This window comes from Geotrypetes seraphini, chromosome 13 (genome assembly GCF_902459505.1).
Source record: "Geotrypetes seraphini chromosome 13, aGeoSer1.1, whole genome shotgun sequence".
NCBI classification, from domain to species: Eukaryota; Metazoa; Chordata; class Amphibia; order Gymnophiona; family Dermophiidae; genus Geotrypetes; species Geotrypetes seraphini.
The window spans coordinates 18,596,843-18,619,149 of record NC_047096.1 but is presented as its reverse complement, the minus strand read 5'-3'; the positions used below and the strand labels follow the sequence as shown (position 1 = coordinate 18,619,149).

The following is a 22,307-nucleotide window of genomic DNA, read 5'->3' as shown; positions in this document are numbered from 1 at the left end:
AGGAAGGAAGTTGAATTTCAAGTGTTATTTATTTAGTTAACCCCAAATCCTGCATTGTTTATAACCAGTTCATATTTCTATTTTATTTTTTGCAATCTGAATTTAACATTCATTCCTTGTTATCAACAGCAGAGGAATCCAGAGATGTGTGTGGGTTAATCCCATCAACCAGCAGTTAGAAACAGAGAAAAAAAACTGAGTTCTGTCAGAGCAGTGGTCTCAAACTCGCAGCCCGCCAGGTACTATTTTGAGGCCCTCGGTATGTTTATCATAATCACAAAAGTAAAATAAAACAGTTTCTTGATCATATGCCTCTTTACCTATAAATTACAATATTATTATTAAGACTTGGCCAAAAGGAAAGATTTATAAACTATAAAGAGTTTTACCTCATGCAAAATTGTCATTTCTTTAATAAGACATTAACTATTTTTTTCTGAGGCCCTCCAAGTATCTACAAATCTAAAATGTGGCCCTGCAAAGGGTTTGAGTTTGAGACTACTGTGTCAGAGAATACTGACTATCCAAGGAGCTTTCCAGTCTATAGCTCTAGCAGGCAGATGCATGGTCTCTCACAGGCTCCTGGTTTCATCTTCTGGATGGCTTCTGGTTCTAGGTTTTCCAGTTCCATGGAGCCTGGGTGTGTTTAGGCTGTGTGACTGCCTTTTCTAAGGCCAGGTTGTTCACCCTCTCCAAGGTAGGGAGAACGAGAGAGCACTCACTAAAATTGAAAGATGATAGATTCCGTTATGAATGTAAGGAAGTTCTTCTTCACTCAGAGTGGTAGAAAACTGGAATACTCTTCCAAAGTCTGTCGTGGGGGAAAACACCCTCCAGGGATTCAAGACAAGTTCCTGCTGAACCAGAACGTACGCAGGTAGGGCTAGTCTGAGTTAGGGCACTGGTCTTTGACCAAGGGCTGCCGCGTGAGCGAACTGCTGGGCACGATGGACCACTGGTCTGACCCAACAGCGGCAATTTTTATGTACTCCTTATGTCCCTCTCTCGAATCCCCTTCAGCTCCTGCCGTTTCTTTCACCCGCTTCACAGCCAAACAAAAAAGCAGCTGTCTGGAGTGAGTTTTGCTGCTCTATTCTAAGGTGAGGGAACAAAACAAAAAAGAAACCAGCAAATCTGCAGTGAAAGTGCAACAATCTAACCAAAAAAAGAACTGCAGAGAATGTAGAAAGGGTCAGGAATTTTTTTCAAATCAATAAAAAGTTGTATTTCCAAAATTGGTCCTCAATTTTAAAGGGTACAGACCCGACAAGGTCCATGTTTCAAAAAACACTTCTTCCTCAGGGATTCTCAGTACATTAGTATACAATAACCATATGGAATACAGCAATGTTTTTCAACCGCTGTTCCGCAGCACACTAGTGTGCCGCGAGATGTTGCCTGGTGATCCGCAGGGCCGCCGGGCCCGGAGCTGACAGGGGGCCCGAGGCAGGGGCGCCAGTAGCTCGCCAAGGCAAAGTGAGTCGATCACCCAGGACTCACTTTGTCTTGGCGATCTAATCTATCGAGCCGATAAGTCTTCTTCTCCCCGACGTCAATTCTGCAGTCGGAGAGAAGTTCGGGCCAGCCAATCGCCTGGCTGGGCGGAACTTCCTCTCCGATTGCAGAATTGACGTCACGGAGAGCATGCGTCGGCGTCGGCTTTGGGGCCTGTTATCCATTGGTGGGTCCTGTTCCCCGATGGCAGCGGCAGTGGCAGTGGCTTGGGGAACGGCAGGGAGAAAGAAAGAAAGGGGGCAGGCAGGGAAACAGAAGGAAAGAAGAGAAACAGAAAGAAAGATCAGGGAGAGAGGAAGAAAAAGTTTGGGGAGGGAATGAGGTGTGGAGGAGAGAAAGCATACAGGCTGATAGAAGGGAAGAAAGATTGGATGCACAGTCAGAAGAAGAAAGTGCAACCAGAAATCACCAGACAAGGTAGGAAAAATGATTTTATTTTAAATTTAGCAAAGTGGAGGCAGTATTACCACAGTTTTCAAAGGAATTTGCCCAAATAACTTAATAGTTAACTGGGTAAATTCCCAGAGATGAAAACTTCCCTTCACTTACTATGCACAGTTATGAATTTATATCTGCTGTCTATATTTTACAATATGGTCACCTTTTACTAAACCGCAATAGTGGTTTTTAGCGCAGGGAGCCTATGAGCGTCAAGAGCAGCGCTGGACATTCAGCGCAGCTCCCTGCGCTAAAAACTGCTATTGTGGTTTAATAAAAAGGATGGAGGGTATATTTGTCTATTTTTGTATGCTATAAAAACCAAATACAGAGAGAGACTGAGAGCTGTTGACGAAGAGCTACGTGTGTGTCTTTCTTCGATTCCAGCCAGAATATCAGCTTTGTGTTCAGCCAAACAGGCCCAGGTTTCGCACTGAATAAAGTATTTTATAATTTTTATTTCGTAATAAAGTAATTATAAAATACTTTCTTTGTGTTTATTTGATTCCTATTCAAGAGAATTACTTTATATATAGTCAATATAGGCAGAGTTAAATTTTTTAACATTTTCTAATGGTGGTGTGCCTCGTGATTTTTTTTATGAAACAAGTGTGCCTTTGCCCAAAAAAGGTTGAAAAATACTGGAATACAGCAATTGAAAACACTCTGAAGCAGCAGGCGGTTAAAAACTCCTGTCAAAGGTACTGCTCAGTGAAAATGCCACCAACAGTATTTTGACGAATTTTTAACCACCTGCCGCTTCAGTGTTGTTCAATTGCTGTATTCCATATGGTTCTTGTATACTAATGTACTAAGAATCACGGATCCCTGAGGAAGAAGTGTTTTTCAAAACAAAGATCCTGTCAGGTCCGTACCCTTCAAAATCGAGGACCAAGTTTGGAAATACAACTTTTTGATTTGAATAAAAATTCCTGAACCTTGTACATTCTCTGCAGTTCTTTTTTTGGTTACGATGCAACTCATAGTGGACAGTTTTTTGGCTGTCCTGCAGTTGGGCATTCTGTCTTCCATCTCTGGGATCAGTAGTCAGTATTGGCATTGGGTCATTCCTTTCCTGTATTTTCTTGGTTATCCCATACTTTTGAGGACTAATTGCTTTGCTACATCCCACATCTCTGGTTTCATCTGCTGTTGATGACAAGTAGAGCTGCATGGGAACAGGAATCCCATGGAGTCCACAGAGATCCCCTACAGATTTGTGAGGATCCTGCAGGGATGGGAGTGGTTAGTTTGGTGCGCCCGTGGGTATACTACCTTCCTCTGGTTCCAGCTGCACTCACTTTCTTCAGGCCGCTAGCAGCGTTCCTTCCTACATATGGCTGGCAGCTAACCCAGACTACCATGAACTGAAAATCTCCTTTTTAAAACTTACTTTCTCTTGGTCGCTCTGATATTGAAAGGAGCCACTGGGAGGGAGCCAACCACAGGAGGTAAACACCCACGAAGGGGGGGGGGGCACAAATCTGGGATGCAGAACAGAGGGTGGGCAGGTTGATGAAGGGTGCATTGGGACAAGGTTCAAGTTGTGACAGGAAGGAAGAGGAGGAATATTGACACAGGGAGAGGCAGGACCCTGGTTCATAAGTAGAAGTCAAACACTCAACCTGGGGAAGTGATTTTGACTTAGTTGCTAGTTTAGCTCTGATCAGGAAATATAGCAAAAAGAAAAAGCAAAGACATGCTATTTTTTCAAGAACATTTATTCATTTTTTAACACTAGATGATGCAAATTTAGTAAATACAGAGGGGCCCCCTGGCTCATAATTTTTTTGAGACGCCCTAGCACCACTGTTAAAATGATAGGAGTGTGACAGCAAGCAGAGCAAGTGCTTATGAGATTTGTCCCCCAGGAAATTTGTCACAGATACTAGTTTGAGACCACACACAGCAAAAAGTGATTTTTTGTTTATGGCAACAAAGAAAGGTGGATACAAATCTCCTCCCTCTGCTTTCATTTTCATATAATGAACTGTTAAGTACTAAACTTCTATAACACTATTAAATCTGCAGCAGCGACTGCCAAATTACAACCTGGAGAAGGGATTTTCAGAATACATTTTCATTGAAAAGCATTTAACCCTCCTCCCAATTAGGTACATCTTTACTGAGTTACAATAAGGGCACAATTTTTTTTTAAAAAAACCTTGGCCAGTAGGGACTGGCTTAATTTACTAAAGTGACACTTACTCCATGTGAGTAAGTCATAAGGGCAGAACAGAGGCACATGAGGATATAGCCAACTAAACCTCTACTGAATTGCTTCCTGGTAGTTGGATTAGCAGGATAAACCCTTTATTTTAAAATGCTAATTTTTCCTCTATTCTTTACAGACTAGCAGGACTTGTACTTTTGCCTATATTCCAACACGGGGCTGGGATATCTTAGGGAGCTATTCATGCGACACATGCAACCACGATGGTAATAGAAGTCATTACCAAGTATACAGAATTTCATCATGTGGATTATAATCAGATCAGAATATTTTAAACATTTTTCTATACAGAACTATGCAATCACACAGGAACAAAGTTAGGTGTCAAGACTTTTTGCCAAGTTATTTTGATGTGCTTTAAATCCATTTATAAGTAACAGCACATGGTCATCAGGTGAAGACTGCAGCTATCAACTTCCACTGAACTGAATTCTTCTTCCGAACACCATTTGAAGACTTGGGGAATCTCAGCCAGCTTAGCGACAACACTTCAACCCCTCCCCAAGTGAGAGATGCAGAACACCATTTTTCTGTTTGGAAGGAGAAGGAACAGCAACAAAGGTTGGGCACATTTGCGATATCTAATTCTACAATGTGGAAATGCAAATAATTAAAGCGTGTCATTGAAGCCCTCTACTCTAGTTTTATGCAGCACCTGTATTAACTTTAACCAAGTCAATCCTTTTGCTCAAACCAACAGTGAGTGAATCATCTTGCACAGATCTATGTATATATATGGTACTACATAAATATTTATAACACAATAATGTGAAAATGCACTTGAGACCCTTAGCACATGGCCATTTAATGCAAACACAAAATAACGTTACATTATATGCTCTCCATTTAAAATTCCTCCTTCCCCTACTGTCCCTCTATGCACATATATTAAACTAGATGTGATGCATATTACACATGTACTGTTAGCCTTATTCAAGTTAAAAACAAATTGCATTAATTTTGTTGATGCTTAAGGATAAAAACACCTCAGTACTAAGCTACTCGTTACCCTCCTGGATAATGTTTTTTTCTAGTTTTATCTCAGAAGTGGTAAGTGGCACCAATCAAGTATTTTGTGACCAAGGCTAACCACCTGAAGCACCAATTTAAAAAGACAATTAAAAAAAAACAACAACAACACACACCATCATAGTTACAAGTCACAAAGGACAGTTAAAATTTAATTATTAATCACACAATAGCTGTTGCATACCAACTGTTATGCTTTTATAGTACCAGATCTCCACCAAAACCCCATGCCAACTCTGCTCATTAGGAGCTGAAAAGTGAAAACTTCTAGAGAACTCCAATTAGCATAAATAAGCACATTAAATTATTTTGACAGTTTCATGAGGAGTTTTCATAAGAAGAATCCATTGAACTAGAACCTCCATAGTTGACCACCTCCTTAAGTTGATCTAATTTTCATAGACCAAACATACACTACGTGTACTCAATGGAAGACTGACCTCTATTTATTGACCACCTCTAAGTTGCATCTTGACCACTTGGACTGCAATATGTAATATTAATTTACCTTCTATAACTTGACCAGTTGAGTCCATTACACCAGGGGTAGGTGTGGGCTTTGCCCCTTAGTTGGATTTTTTTCTTTAGTATATGTTTTTTCATGTTTTATTATTACCATGTGTCAGATTAGACCCAATATCCTATTATCATGTGTTGCTGAAGATTTGATGAATGACTATTCTGAATTGTAGGTACATTCTACAATTACTGAAAATTTTTACACTTAATCAAGACATGATGACCCAAAGGAAAGAAACAGACCAAGATTGACTTTTTTTTCAGAAAGAGTGATTAAACCATGAGAAAACAGTTAATATATTGATTTTGTATGATACCATATGATTTCATATGATATTCTCTAATAAAAACTGTACTAGAAAGTAAAGTACATGTGCATATCAGTACAGTAGGCTTAGTTCCTTATTTTGACCAGTTTGTTACAGTCCCTTGGGTGGTCAACTTACAGAGGTTCTACTCTAAAGATTTGCTTTCCAAAACCTTTGAATCTTTTTTCTTTTAAAGATTAAGATTTCAGAGGAAAAAAAAATACTGACTCCACATCCAGCCTCCTCCCTTCCCCACTTTCTGCCCAGACTATACCAAGTACTTCCATGAAGTAGTTCACAAATTAATCTTGAATTCTCTACCAGGTCACTTTTATCTCTCTCCCTCCTTTCATTCTCACATCCTTCCTTCAAACCCTGCCCCTTTTCTTCTTTTTCTTAAAAAAAAAACCCACATTAAAAAACTGCACATCATCGCTCCTCCTCAAAACTCACTGCCCATTGCTCTGATCCTATCTCCATCTAATAGCATCTATCCCTTATCATCCATTCCATCAGTCATATCTTCAACATATCACATTTCACAGCAGCTATTAGTAATGCTATCAAATGTTTGTATTTTTGGATGCTGTAAAGAAAAACCTTCACTAGCCTCTACTTGACTATCCAATTATCCCATTTTCTTTCACAAAAGAAGCAGCTGCAGCTGCCTTAATACCCAAAGAAGCCACCTCAGAAAGCTTCCTCAGAGCCAGATCTACCCTGCGATCCTGAGAACCCTTAGCATAACTCCTCTCTCACAGGGGAAGGCAGTGTACTTGGTCACCTGAGCCACCACCAAATCCACCTTCAGTTGATCAGAGCTGTTGAAAATCCGGTGCCATAATATAAAGCTTAGCCATGGTCTTAAGTCAGCTTAAAGGAACTCTGTAGTCTCCCAATGCTATGTAACCAGAGCTGTGAGATCTGGATGTGACGGAGAAAATAAAATCTGAGTATTTAGAACGACTCATGACAGTACATTGAGAACTAGACGGCTGAGCCTCCAAGTTCAGTTCCTTTATAGAATCCGCTATAAAACGATGTTTAAACAGCTGATGAACTGAAGGGTCATAACCCATATCAGGGTTCTCAGAGACCAGCTGGCTACCTGTACTGCAAATTGTATCCAGTGTGGACGTAGTATCCATTGTATCCTTATACCAGTTCAGGCTGTCCAGATCTGTGCCAACAGAGGAACTGGGGGTCCAAACAGGAAACCCCTCTCCCCAAGGGAAAGCCCTGAGAGAGAAGCTGGCACAGTGCCCATCGGTTTTGCCGCATGGGTTGGGTCCATGAGATACACTCTCCACATGAGCTGAACAAATTATGGGGAAAAGCCACTTATCGGGGCTGACATTGGCTCCTTGTGAGACCTAGAAACGGTCTGCAAGAGATCCCCACACTGTATGCCTGTGTTTTTCATCCCCACCAGAAACAGGCAAGATTTCTGCTCATTTCTCAGATCCAACCTGGCTCTCCAATCCTAGAGGACCCTGAGGCAGCAAAGCTCAAAGCTCCTGCCCTCTCCCCTCACATGCCATGGCACGCAGAATATGGGTGCTCCTCTGCTGATAATCTGGAGCAATCCACATCTACAGAGGTGGAAGAGTCCATCCTTAACAATTTCCAATGAAATCAAGGGAGCATCGGAAGAAGCGCAGTCCATTCAGCACAGCTCCCCGCACTAAAAATGGCTATCACAGTTTCATAAAAGGAGGCTTTAGTCCAGCAATGTTCTGCTTTTCTCATTCTGTATTTTTCAGACAGAATGAAAAAAGTGGAAAATCACTGGATTAAGTGTATAGCTTTCGATGGAGGCTGCCCCAACTTTGTTGGCTGGGCTGAGAACCATTTTTATGTAAATACCAACCTTCTGGCTCTCACCTGAAAAGCATGCTCTCATAATGATGCAAGACTCATTTTTACAAAGAGATGAAAAACAACCAACCTCTTAGCTCAAGAATTCAATTACAACAAGTATAAAGTCACAGTATGGAATACCATTTTGTCCAGAAATGGTCCAGCCAGTATTATAAGACTTAAGTCTGAAATCTCCAATGTTTTCTCCCCTATCCAGAATCTTTCCTGTAATGAGACAATACAGCTCAATCAACGTTTAAAAATGTCTACTCTTGCAATCAACTGGGAGGAAAATAATATTTTTTTTTCTTGGTTTGAGTGTTGTAGGTCTTTACTGATTTTTTTTTTATTTTTTTTTTGTAATGGGGTTCTTTTCTGTTTTAATATTTTGTTTTTACTTTGAAAACCACCTCTATCCTTGTGGGCTTGGCGGTACATAAAACTGTAACTATTTGGAGTCACAAGGAGGGAGGTGACATCACTGCCTTTCAAACACTAATAAAAGAAAAAGTTTTTTCTCAAAATTAGTAATTATTAATACCAAAGCATCTAAGAAAAGGCTTCAGTCACAATCTACTGTAATTTCATTACACTGTTTAGAAATCGTTTAAGCACAATTTGATTGCACAGAACTATGGATTTAAAAAAATCCTCAAACTGTCAACATTAAATCAATCCAGGCAAGATACTAATAGAATTTTAGGGGATAACTGAAATACAACTACTAATAGATAAAACTATTCTCCTCCATCCCCTAACAGCTACAAATTCCCCTGCATTAGATTCAATGTCTCAAATCTTACCCCACTTTAAGCTCACTAAAAACAGCACTAGCCACTTTCAAAGCTGCTTTTTGAACAACACATTGTCTTGATCTAAAATGAGAAGCAATTAAAGTCGCTCAAGAGCTAGGTCTACAGATTTCCACCCAAAATATAGCCAACTAAAACATTTCAGAACACCTTAGAGGGAAAAAAAAAATCACTCTCAAACTTTCACTCATGACATAGAACTCCTGATCACTCTATATTATTTTTGTCAAGCATGTCAAAAGTACAACCTACTCTATTAAAATATACCTACAAACTTAAGGTTACTCAAAGCAATAATAGTATTCCAGATGACCTTCACAGGTGTAGCCCTCAGGATATATTTCTCACTAACAATCCCATAAAGATATGTACCAAAGTTCATTAGGTCAAAATGCATTTTAAAAAGTTAAACCATCTGTTATATATCATGCATTTTGACCTGATGAAGAATTTTGGTGCATATCTTTGTGTACTATCCAGAACCTGAAAATCAAATGTTCCATCCTACTCTAGCTGGTACTATCAGCCTTACCAAAAGCATTGCTAAGTTTAGTTTGGTTTTATATGCAAGCACATGTCTGCATATTACCAGGGATGCCAATAATGCAGCCTATAGGGCACATATTTTTTGGTGTGTAGTAAGTGCATACTATTAATGACAGTTGTTTCATAATGAAAACGCCAAACCATTACAGTAATTCTGCCTACTCATCTCTACTTGTTACTACACTGAAATTTATATCCCTAGTCTACATCTCCTGGCACAGGATGCTTAGCTAGCTGATAACTGAACATACATAATGTGGTACAAAGAAAGGTAGGGGAACAGGTTACGTTTCTGTTTTACATAAAGACAGTCATGCAAGATTAAGGCATAAAGGGAAATACATTACAAATACATATACGATTCATCCCTCCCCCAATTATTATTTTTTTTATCAGTAAATACATTTAATACTTTGCATCTTTGCACTGTTGCATTTTCTACCATGCAGTGAGGCACTAGCAGAATAGGTTAGGCCATGGCCCAATCAATATTTTGCCCAACACAGCCTCAGCAACAACAGATCTTAGGGCAGGGGCCACAAATTGATTTGGCTCCTCCAACCAAAAGCATTCCCCTGAGTATGGCAGAAAGTGAAAAACTAATATAAGATGTGTGAAATGTAGAATGGATCTGTATGCACAACACTGATAGTGTACACAATTGTGTTAAACGGTTCTGTAGACAGCCGGTATGCTGAGTGCTTCATTTTACTTCAGGAAAACTAGTTTTAATTCTCTATATCAGTGGTTCCCAACCCTGTCCTGGAGGACCACCAGGCCAATCGGGTTTTCAGGCTAGCCTTAATGAATATGCATGGAGCAAATTTGCATGCCTGTCATGTCCATTATATGCAAATCACTCTCATGCATATTCATTAGGTCTATCCTGAAAACCCGATTGGCCTGGTGGTCCTCCAGGACAGGGTTGGGAACCACTGCTCTATATTCCTTAAGATCTATTTCCCCTCATTCTATAACAGGTTACTTAAATTTAAGAGGCATTTGTGTGTTTAGATTTATAGAATACTATCATTTATATGCTATGTGTTCGTGGCCAGGAAGGAACAAAGGGGCATCAAACAGCAGCCTGCCACCTGCTGAAGGTAGAGAAAAATACTGGAATCTTCCAGGGAGCACCACAGCTTATCCTCTGTCATCACTGGTAGAATTCAGTCTTTCCTCTAAATCCGCCTGCTGGTAGAAGAGATAACCCATTTGCGTAGAACAGTGAGCTGATGCTAAGAGCCATGTGGATGTTTTGATTTACACACATATATGGTAGTAGTACACCTAAGTACAAGTCTATAATTCTGTGCTAAAATGGCTTAGCGTGTCATTGTTAGGGGAATGTTCACAGGGGAGAGTACAAGCATGTCATAGGTATGGGTGATATTTAGATGCTTAACTTACAGAATACTGTAATTTATCAAAGTTTACTCTGTTCAAAAGATAGTGTTCAGGAAAACAAATTGATCAATGTTAGTCTTGTAGGATAATGAAGACTGTAAATTCAGAACACATATCCTGGTCAAGACTGTAGTCCAAATATCATGCAAATTAATGCAAGAATATAACATTACATTAGTATTTATGGATGCCCCACGAGTTCAATGTGATTTACAATTTAGAAGAGGATTTCCATTATTACATTAGGATTCATGACAGATATCCTGATTTGTGCTCCAATGTGCCAAATTTTTTTTTTTATAGGACCAAGATCACTGTTTACCCTATGTTGTGTAACTGGAGTCCAAATGACACTATGCATTATAAAAAGTGATTGCATAGTAGGTGTCGAGGCCAAATGTATATTAATTTTAGACCAGAAAATTGAACATTGAGCCTTTGTAAGAGAAGTTTCAGTATCCATATTCCAAATATGTTGTATAGAGATATTATATAGGTAAAGTTTATAGACAATTTACAGAAACTAGAAGTTGTTTTCCTTGAGATTAGTGCTTCTGATAAAACTTAAGAGAAAAAATTCACTCTGCTCACGTTTCTAATTGTAAAGCAGATCATAACTGTAAATATTTTAAAATTGAATTAGGTAAAGTGTACTTTATTTGTAACTCATTAAAAGGAGCCAAGTTACCCAGCAAGACATATTCAATGATATATGCCATGCTCAGCCCACCAAATTATGTATGCATTTCAAAATATTGTATTGTGTTATGCCCTTTATATGTTTGTATAACCTGTCACAAAAATAAAAAATGGTTTGAACTTTAAAAAAAGAATATGGTAATATGTGGAAGTTCTGCATTTAGGCATGCTCATTTATGCCAGATAGGGTGTAAATGTGTGCACCTATATTTAGGCATGCCAATACTAATTTACACCAGTATTCTATAAAACATGTGTGCGAGAACTACTACAAAATAGGCTTGTAGAAATTTGGCATATAAATTTTGGTGACCTGTTATAAAATTGCCTCTATCATGCTTTATAGTAAGTAACATAACACAACTATTTCTTACCTATACACATATAATATGTGTGTGATGTTCAAGTGAAATAATGTAAGAATACAAAAAAAAAGGTATAAAAATGAGAAGGACAAAAGAACTTTCCATTAAGAGGTGGATGAAAATGTTATAGACAAACAGGCATAAAAATCGAATATATTTTTTTTTAAAAAAAGGAAAACACTGCTGTCTCTAGTGGGGATCACAGCACTATCTCTTTAGACAATTTCTGCATATTAAACTAACATTCTTCCCTTCTTTAAATCCTATCTAAAGTGGGTGTGATTTGATACAGTGAAGAGAGGATTCATTCCAGCAATATTTCAAAACATGAAGTTAAAAATGAGTTAATCCTGCTTTTAAAGATATTAAAGAGAGCCATCTAGTTGCACCAGTACTCCAGTCAATTTAACATATTTCCTTAATTCTAATATGCATTTTTTTTTTGCTGGTTTTAACATCCGTGAAGACAGCTGCAGCTTACATTCTATGGCATCTTAAAACCTAGGTCCAAAATTTCAAATCACGTGGTCTGATTTCTTCTTCTCTCCACAACATCCACAAAGCTAACAGGGTACATTGGGGACCTGTGGGCTCAGGAACCCTCCTCAACCAGTAATGGTACCATATTTGTTGAAGGGCTGGTGGAGAACAGAACTGTGTGGTGCACTTTACACATCCAGATTTATACTGCACTGCCATCTGTCGCATGTGTTTCTGGCTGACAAGTGTTCACCAGCACAACTTGGAGCTCTTGTCTTGTCTACTTTTTCCTTTATTGTCCACAATGCCTTCCCTAGAGCATGTAGTCTTTGAGTAGTTAAGTCCCAATGCTGTCTCAGCAAAGTCAGTGTCCTTTTTACCAGCCCACCGACACATATTCCTTGTGTATGCTCAATTTGCACATAAACAGTATGCATGAGGAGTGCCAGTTTGGGCAGCTGGGAAAGAGATCATTGACTTCTTTGCTGAGACAGCATTAGGCCTTAACCATTTAAAGATCATACACCTTAGGGCAGGGGTCGGCAACCTGTGGCTCACATACCACATGCAGCTTTCCTTGCATGTGGCTGCAGCTCTCCAGGGCCTGACCATTTAATCCCCCTCCCCCGAAGCCCATGCTCCTGCCACAAAGACTCCTGCTGAACCACCAGGTACCTCAGTAGGCCCGGGGGGGGGGGGGGGGGGAATTAATGGGGTTGGGAGAGCGATTAAAGGGTCAGGGCCTGGTGAGGGGAAAGAACCTTGGCTATGTGTTGGGGGGAGGGGCAGAGGAATGAGAGCTGCAGAGACCTGTGAGAGGTTGGAGGAGAGAGAAGTTACACCTTGCGGGCTCTTTGTAAATCTTGGGCTAAACATTTTGGATAAATTGGCTCTTTGCTTTAAAAAGGTTGCCAGCCCCTGCCCTGGGGCATCCTCTTCACCAACAGTAAGGTTACCAGTATTGGCAAGGGGAGGAATAGAGAAAGCATACTTTTCACTCGAAAATTGGTGTGTCTTAGAATCTAATGATATTTCCCCCTCCTATGAAAAATTGGGGGTGAATCTTAGGATAGTATCATATTTTCTCAATTCCAACACACACAAAAGGCATTATGATTTGTTCAGAAAAATCAATGTGTTGCAGAGTAAAAAAAAATTAATGGAGTGTCTATGATCCCTATGCCTCTAACATGTCTCAAACCTATTTTTTTAATATCTAGATATATATATATATATATATATTTTTTTTTTTTTTTTTTACAAGGAATAGTTTATACACCCTGATTTTCTATTTCCTTGTCAGAGTATTAAAAAGGCTACATAGATGACCTGAAACAAAGCATGTATGTATGTATATATCTATATATATATATCTATATAAATATTTTATATATATATATCTATATAGATATATATATAGATAGATAGATATATAAATAAACACTTTAAAAAGGGACAATTTGCTATGGCTAAACACTGTAAAATCCTCAACCTACAGTGATGTGCTATGCAAAGCATGCTATGCTCATCATCATATTTAAGTCTCCCAGTTTCAGATTCTCCACAGGTAGTGTCTGGAAATAGCCAAACTCCAAGAATTCTATTAGTGCAACAAGAGTTGCATAAATTAATAGGTTTCATTTTCATAAAAGGCTACACTAACAAAAGGTGACCTAAGGAACTGGTTAAAAAAAAAATATACACCCCTTACAAATTTATCCGATTAAAAATGTTGCTTCAAGGCATAAAGTTTGCCTTCAAAGTTTCCACTTAATAGGACTCCATTATATGAGTGTAATACATAGATCATAAAGCAATGGGAATGGGGGGGGGAAGACAGAGAAAATTCCTGTATGATTAGAAATTTATGTGCTACTGCTCCACCACTGAGTTAGTTATCACAAAGTTTTCATTCTGTGACAATTCATCTATAACTTTAAATTCTGTAAGCCAGTGTTTCAGAAAAATACACATACCCCATTTCAAGAGGAGAAAGGAAGTAAGCAGGATACATCCATCCAAGGAATCCCTTCCCCAAAAGTTCATTGGATTCGCCATATCCATGCAGTCCATAAGGTTATCCATCTTTCTTTCAATTCCTTTTCCCCCGAGGCGTGCTAGAGTTCAGTTTCTTTAACTTTGAAAGGAGGTCCTTGGGTTTGCTATGCAGAGTAAAAAGCTTATCTGTAGAACAGTTTTTTCTAAATCAGAGATGGACTTATCTTGGTGGTAAGTTGTAAGATGCAGTGATTTTTATGATGGATAGAATTTTGGTTTTGATGAGAAGTAGCAGAACAATCTGACAGATCTGTAAGGATCACTGGTGTAGTAATAAGATTAAAATCAAGGAGAGCTGGATTCAACAACTAGTTTAGTATACAACAAACATAAAATCTCTAGCCAACCTGTTACTTAAGACAAATCAGAAAGAGGACGTAATGAAATATAGCAATCGATCTGATCTCTAGAACTATAGATATGCATAGTTTTTAAAACAAGACAAAAAAAAAATCCTGAATAATCTCTTTTCAGAAACTGCAAGGGCTTAAAAATACTAAAAAATAAAATACTTTTCCTCTTACACAAAAACCCCACATTTAGACAAGTATTATTTAATTTCAGCATAGGTTCCACTCAAGCCAATATGGCAAAGCACATTCATACGCTACAGGGTGGTAGTGAGTGAGATGAGGAAAAGGAGAGGGCATGTGACCACAACACACTCATCAGAAAGCAAGGTTTTTAAAGGAGGGTGGATAAAGCATCTCAGTTGTTAAAGGTGAAGAAGAGCTTACAGTGGCATTTCTTCCTCTCTACTGTTAGTGATGTACAGGGAAAAGGGGTAGGATGCAAGTTCTCAGGGGGATGTTAGTAAAATAAGGGTGGAGGAAGAGGCAATATACTTGCCCACCTCTGTGTAGTGGCAATAGGGTAGGGGCCTGCTATAAATACTTCATGCACTTTATTTGTTTACAAAATACATACCAGGGAAAAATGTGCCACATTACACTAACTGCAACATTTTCAAACACTTCCTTTGCCACCAGGTCCTGGTCACAAAAAGAAATGGTGGAGCGAGAGGAAAACACATGGGGAAAAAAAAAAACGGCACATAGGGAAAATGCGTGGGTCTCAGTCTATTCTCTAGAGACGCTGTCCATGCCTGATGTACTTGTCAATCATCTGATATCAGACAGTGAGCTTTCACTGGATAAAGAGTACGTGGCAGCCATGACTGGCGTGCCATTATTTGCCAAGCAGCCTTGCCTTAGAGTTTCAAAGTAGGAGGCTTGTACTGGTTTATGATACTGCAGCACTTTTATAGCATCATCAATCTGGAACCACTCCCTTTTCCTTCCTGTGGAGAGAAAGTGGGAGGTTAGAAGTTATACAAAGACACAAGAAACATACTGAAACCAGAGCTATTTAGGGGTAACTTTATAAAGCATTTTCTGCATAAAGAATGTTTCACAGGGAAATGGCTACTATAAAACCATGTTGTTAACTATGTACATATAAATAGGTGCACCAACATAGCGGCACATGTTTCTGTTTACCATGTGTAGGCATTCTAGTGGGCCAGATTTGGGTGGAACTCTTTATGGACTACCAAGTACATGCACAGAATACACACACACATTTAAACTTTCAAAACTGTGGGAGAAATTATGTTATTGGGGGTTCATTGTATGAACTTTTCTTACAAAAGGCACATATTTAATAATTCATTCCTATAAGTGCCCTTTTACAAAAATAGCACAGTTACTTACCTGTTATAGGTGTTATCTAGGGAAAGCAGGCAGATACTCTCACATATGGGCGACATCATCCATGGAACCCCAGTATAGACAGTGCAAAAGTGTACTGTCCCTAGACTGCCTATACCACTCATGCACCAGTGTCTTCCTGCCCGACATCGGCTCGCAGGACCATCAGTTCAGTAAAAATGCTAAGCAGTCAAATAGGGCAGGTGGGCGGGAGGGTTGCGAGATTATCTGCCTGCTGTCCCTGGATAGCACTTGTTACAGGTAATTATGCTTTATCCCAGAACACACAGAATACTCCAGCTAACAGTGAAGGGTTGAAGAAACTTGGCATAACTATTGTAGAACTGCTTGACTAAACCAACTATTCCATCTCAAACAATTCTCCAGACAGTAGTGAGATGTGAAAGTATGAATTGAGGACCAGGTTGCTGCTTTACAAAAGTCCTCAATGGGAATGGAACGTAGATAAGCTACTGAAGTTGCAATGCAACCTTCCAGCAGTAGCCTAGCCCGAGCATAGCAGGAGGAGCTACAGTCCACTATGTAGAGATTGTTCTTTTGGTTACAGGAGTTCTCAGCCTGTTAGGATCAGATGACAGTAGTTGAGTGGAATTCTCGTCCATCCTTCCTGTTGAGGGTAAAGGCCAGGGCAGAGAAGCTGGCATCCTGGAGATGAATGCATGGCTACGTGAATGGTGTCGTTGAGAGCGTTTTGGCTACCTGGACCATGGGATGATTTTCCAAGGGCTGCTGAGTAGGGATGGTGTGCATCTATCAAAGAAGGGAAGAAATGTCTTTGGCAGCAGGGTGGCTAATCTATTGAAGAGGGCTTTAAACTAGAAGTGATGGGGCAGGGTGATCAAAGCCCCCAGGTAAGTATAATCCCTCAGGTAAGTAACTCACTGAATACTTCTACATAGAAGGGAAAAGGGGGCAATATCTGGAAAGCAGTATATTCTAATGCTCAAAGTATGGGAAACAAGATTCTGGATCTAGAAGCTGTGATGGAAGAAGATGAATTGGATATAGTGGTGATCACAGAGACTTAGTTCACAGAGAACCATGACTGGGATGCAGTTATACCAGGCTATAATCTGTTCAGGAAAGACAGGGTAAGAAGAAGAGGGGGAGTAGCATCATATGTTAAAGATCATATTAAAGCCACACAATTGCAGGATCTGCAGGGCAAGGAAGAGGCACTGTGGATCAATTTGGAAAGAGGGAATGATGAATATATTTACATTGGTGTAATATACAGGCCTCTGGCCTGTATAAGTGGACCGAGATTTAATAGTAAACATTCAGAATATATCTAAAAAACAGGAAGTTTTGCTAATAGGTGATTTTAACATGTCGAATGTTGATTGGGATATACCTATTGTGGTTTCTTCTAGAAGTAGGGAGATCCTGGATCCGCTACAAGAACAACTGTTCCAGTAGCTGGTAATGGAACCCACACGGGAAGGAGTCATACTGGACTTAGTGCTTACAAACAGGGAAAGTGTTTTTGATGTTATAATGGGTGATCATCTGGCATTCCGTAATCACTGCATGGTACGGATTAATATTAAGATGGGTATAGAGAGAGCTCATACAAAAGCAAAGGTTGTAGACTTAAAAAAAAAAAAAAAAAACTAACTTTGTCGGATGGGGGGTTGGCTGGATGGGAACATCTGGAAGGAGTGAAAATGCAATGGGCAAAACTGAAAGGAGTTATTGTAAGAGCAACAAACCTTTCTGTGAGGCAAGTAAGTAAAAGTAAGAGGAAAAGAAGGCTGCTATGGTTCTCAAAAATAGTAGCTGTGAAGTTAAGGAATAAGAGGTTAGCTTTCATAAACTACAAAAGATCACAGAAAGAGAAAGACAGGCAAAAATATCTGGAAAAGTTAAGGGAGCCTGGTTAAGAGTCAGAAAAGCAAAAATGCAAATGTAAGGGAAAAAAACAGCCGACACGATAAAATGGGGAAACAAAAGCATTTTTTAGATATATTAGTGATAGGAAGAGTACAAAAGTAGTATCATGAGACTCAAAGGTGAAGGAGAGAAATATGTAGAAGCTGATAAAGAAAAGGCTGAATTGCTTAACAAATATTTCTGTTCTATGTTCACAGCTGAAGCGCTGGGAGCAGGACCACAGAAGACAAACATGAATAGGGATAGAGGAGTGGTAGACCACGATCAATTTTCAAAAGGTTCTGTTCGTGAGGAGCTAGCTAAAATAAAAGTAGATAAAGCGATGAGGCCTGATGGTGTACATCTGAGAGTGTTGAAGGAACTTGGGGAAGTTCTGGTGGCTCCGCTGACTGACCTTTTCAGTGAGTCTCTAGAGTCGGGAGTGGTACCGGAGGACTGGAGAATGGCAGATGTGATCCCTCTCCACAAAAGTTGAAGTAAGGAAGAAGTAGGAAATTACAGGCCAGTAAGTCTGACTTCTGTGATAAGCAAATTAATGGAAACACTTTTAAAACAAAGAATGGTGACATTTCCGGAATCCTGTGGATTACAGGGCCAGAGGCAACATGGATTCACTAGAGGTAGATCTTGTCAGACAAATCTGATCAATTTCTTTGACTGGTGACCAGAGAATTAGATAGAGGATGTGCGCTAGATGTGGTATATTTAGATTTTTTAGAAAAATAATTTTTTATTTTTTTTTTAAAAAGAGATTTTAAAAAATTTCCCTAAACAATATTCCTCCAATCAACAAGATCTATTTGCCAAATAGAAAGATTCCTCAAAAGGAACTGGAAAACAATGGAAGAGAGAATCAGATTGATTTTGAAAATGTATCTGCCCTTCTTGAACAAGCTTTTAACAGCTGATACTGAAAGAGCGACTCTTTTGGTGTCTTGTTTTTGAGTAGGACATTAATATGATCTTAAAATTATACTTTTAAGAATTCTCAAAAATTGTTTGGGGATCAGAAAATATGGATATACCCGGATGTCTCCAAGACCAATCAAGAGCGAAGAAAAGATTTTCTTTCTTTGCGTCACGAGACATTAAATTGGGTGCTACTTTCCTTCTAACATATCCCTGTAAATGCCTGGTTAGGTACTTGGGAATCAAATATACTTTTCTTTTCTTCAGACCATTTGAAAGAGTTCCTAGATGTATACATATACAAGATTGAAGATCATTTATTAAAGATCCTACTACTGTCTCAGTAATTGACACCTGTGTAAAAACAACATACCCAAATATGCTATCAGCTGCGAGGACACCAATCCCTCCATGATCTTAAGGAGAGGTTTAGACACAATAGTTCTGCAATTATTGGCGACCTAAAGGGACCCTCTTTGAGAGTATATGTAATTACAATTTTCCCCAGAAATAAAAGGAAAAATCCCTGTCAAGTTGCGTTTCAATTCATTTAATTCCTCTGAATTGTTAGTTTTGTAAACTGCTTTGCTCGTTAGCATTTGATATACCGCCTTTGGCAAACACACACACAGAGGTCATGTGTGTACATGCAAGGATATATATTTTTATATAATATATGTCCTCTTATCCGCCTCTAATGGAGGCAATTCTGGAGACAGGGACAAGCCCTGCCAACTCTCGCCCCCCACCCAAAAAAAAAAAAACTCACAAAAAACAACCTCACACACTTTTTCTGGCCAGGATACTGCAACTCCAAGCATATGCAGGTATTTTTCCCTTTAGGCAGATTTTCAAAGCATGTATCCTATGTTCTTTCACTTTGAAACTAATGCACCTGCAAGTAAATAATTTATGATTTTACAGCTATGGAGGCAGTATAAACAAACTGTTCCCATTATATTATATATATATATAATTTCTAAAATAAATACTTTCATCCTACAGCAATACTTACTGCCTGGTAGAGAATGTATTGATACTGGACTCTGAAACAAGCGGTTATCTCTACTGCTTTGACTGGGTTTGTCACTGTGATACTCAGGACAGAGGGACTGGGGGGGGGAGCAGGGATAAAAAGGAAAAAATCTGAAACACTATAGAAGTAGTGTGCATTCTGGGTTGAGGCAGGTTACTGAGGCTTTCCAAATTGAAACCCTAAAAACAAACAAAAAAAAAAAAACCAACTTACCAATGTTTACTGAATCCTCCCAATCTTCCAGCACTTCGGTAACAATGAGAACATAGACGTATGTTCTGTGTTTCCTGCCTCGATTCTGGAACAAAGAGAGCAAAGTCATGCTAGTGACCTCAAGCAGAGCAGGCCAAGCTCCACTGGCTTCCAAAGATTTTCTTAGTATTTAGAGGAAATATGTTTTTAAATAACCTTGTGTTCCACGACTTAACCTTATAAAATAAAGATGGACAATAAATATTAATCTTAGTTGTGTTGGCTTTAACTACTTCACATAAACACAAAATGATAAAACAGATATTTAAACAGCCTATATAGCCTGCCTATTCATATAATCAAGCTTTACAATTCTTTTCAATCTGTTAACAGATCCTCTGTACTTATCTCATGGTTTCCTGAATTTAAGTACAGTTCTCATCACCACCTACACTATGAAGATGTTCCATGCAGGCCATTACCTATTCAGGCAAACTGGGAAAATCCCTTCTCTTCAAAATCACAGGTCTTTGGAATGACCTCACCACCCCGCTGCGGAACCTGAGCTCCCTTCAGTTATTCTGCAAACAACTGAAAACCTGGCTTTTCAGCAAATTGTAGCTCTATCCTTCCCCCCCTTTCTCTCCCCCCTTCTACACATAAGTTCATGTAATCCTTTTTCTTCTTCTCTACCCACTATTTTAAGTTCTTGTAAACCGTGTCGAGCTCCATTCTCATGGAGATGATGCGGTATATAAACTTAAGGTTTACATAGAAACATAGAAAAAGCGGCAGAAAAGGGCTATAGCCCACCAAGTCTGCCCATTCCAAGTATCCCCCCCCTGAATTTACTCCCTTAAAGATCCCACGTGAGTATCCCATTTTTTCTTAAAATCCGTTACGCTACTGGCCTTTATCACCTGGGGTGGGAGTCTGTTCCAATGATCCACCACTCTTTCGGTGAAGAAGTACGTCCTGGGATCGCCATGAAACTTCCCTCCCCTGATTTTCAGCGGATGCCCTCTGGTGGTTGAGGGTCCCATGAGCCAGAATTAGATTAGATTACCCTTTCTGTAAAAAGGCCCTTAGAATATATCTGAGTCTATCCCCATTTACACAGAAACATCTTATGATCCCATAGGTCCAGAGCTCCTTTTCAATTCAGAAGCTCACCTCTCATTTGTACCAAGGAAAGGAGAAATTAGGTTCTTATCTGCTAATTTTCTTTCTTTTAGTCTCTCCAGACCGGCAGAGAAACTGATGGGTAATAGCTCACCATGACCAGCAAGTGGAGACTGACACACAAACTTTTGGCTGCAGTACAAGTAGGCTGTGCAGTCCCAAGTATAATCAGTCTCACCAATAGCCAAGCAGAACTAATAAAACAACACTCCCAGAAGGAGAACAGGAACTAACAGAGAAATACTGTTGGATACTGAATAAAATAACAACCTTCAAAAAACGTCCCCACAGCTCACCAGCTATGCCAGACGAACCAAATGCCGCTGTTTTCTCTCTTCTTTGTTTTGGGGTTTTTTTTGTATTCATGCATCAAGCTCGCCAGCTATGCCAGACGAACCAAATGCCGCTGTTTTCTCTCTTCTTTATTTTGTTTTGGGGGTTTTTGTATTCATGCATCAAGCTCGCCAGCTATGCCAGACAAACCAAATGCCGCTGTTTTCTCTCTTCTTTGTTTTGTTTTGGGGCTTGCCAGCTATGCCAGATGAACCAAATGCCGCAGTTTTCTCTCTTCTTTGTTTTGTTTTGGGGCTCGCCAGCTATGCCAGACAAACCAAATGCCGCTGTTTTCTCTCTTCTTTGTTTTGTTTTGGGGTTTTTTTGTATTCATGCATCAAGCTTGCCAGCTATGCCAGACGAACCAAATGCCGCTGTTTTCTCTCTTCTTTGTTTTGTTTTGGGGGTTTTTTGTATTCATGCATCAAGCTCGCCAGCTATGCCAGACAAACCAAATGCCGCTGTTTTCTCTCTTCTTTGTTTTGTTTTGGGGGTTTTTTGTATTCATGCATCAAGCTCGCCAGCTATGCCAGACGAACCAAATGCCGCTGTTTTCTCTCTTTGTTTTGTTTTGGGGTTTTTTTGTATTCATGCATCAAGCTCGCCAACTATGCCAGACGAACCAAATGCCGCTGTTTTCTCTCTTCTTTGTTTTGTTTTGGGTTTTTTTTGTATTCATGTTTCAAGCTCGCCAGCTATGCCAGACGAACCAAATGCCACTGTTTTCTCTCTTCTTTGTTTTGGGGATTTTTTGTATTCATGT

General features: G+C 39.5%; 1 protein-coding gene across 5 annotated transcripts in view; it reads right to left on the bottom strand.

Moving 5' to 3' along the window:
- Positions 1–3,860: 3,860 nt before the first annotated feature.
- The window catches only part of NUDT3 (nudix hydrolase 3), a 36,599-nt gene continuing 18,152 nt past the window's right edge, over positions 3,861–22,307 (bottom strand). For 2 of the 5 annotated variants that reach the window (XR_004536840.1, XR_004536839.1), the window contains 3 exons: positions 20,051–20,135; positions 14,188–15,569; positions 3,973–4,716 (listed from right to left, as the gene is read on the bottom strand). Coding sequence is in view for 1 of the 5 variants with exons in the window: in XM_033919203.1 (XP_033775094.1) it covers positions 15,391–15,569; positions 20,051–20,135 (264 nt within the window). In the remaining 4 variants the exon portion in view is untranslated. Of the gene's footprint in view, positions 4,717–14,060; positions 15,570–20,050; positions 20,136–22,307 lie in introns of those variants that run through there. The other 3 variants (XR_004536841.1, XR_004536842.1, XM_033919203.1) reach the window with 3 other exon arrangements.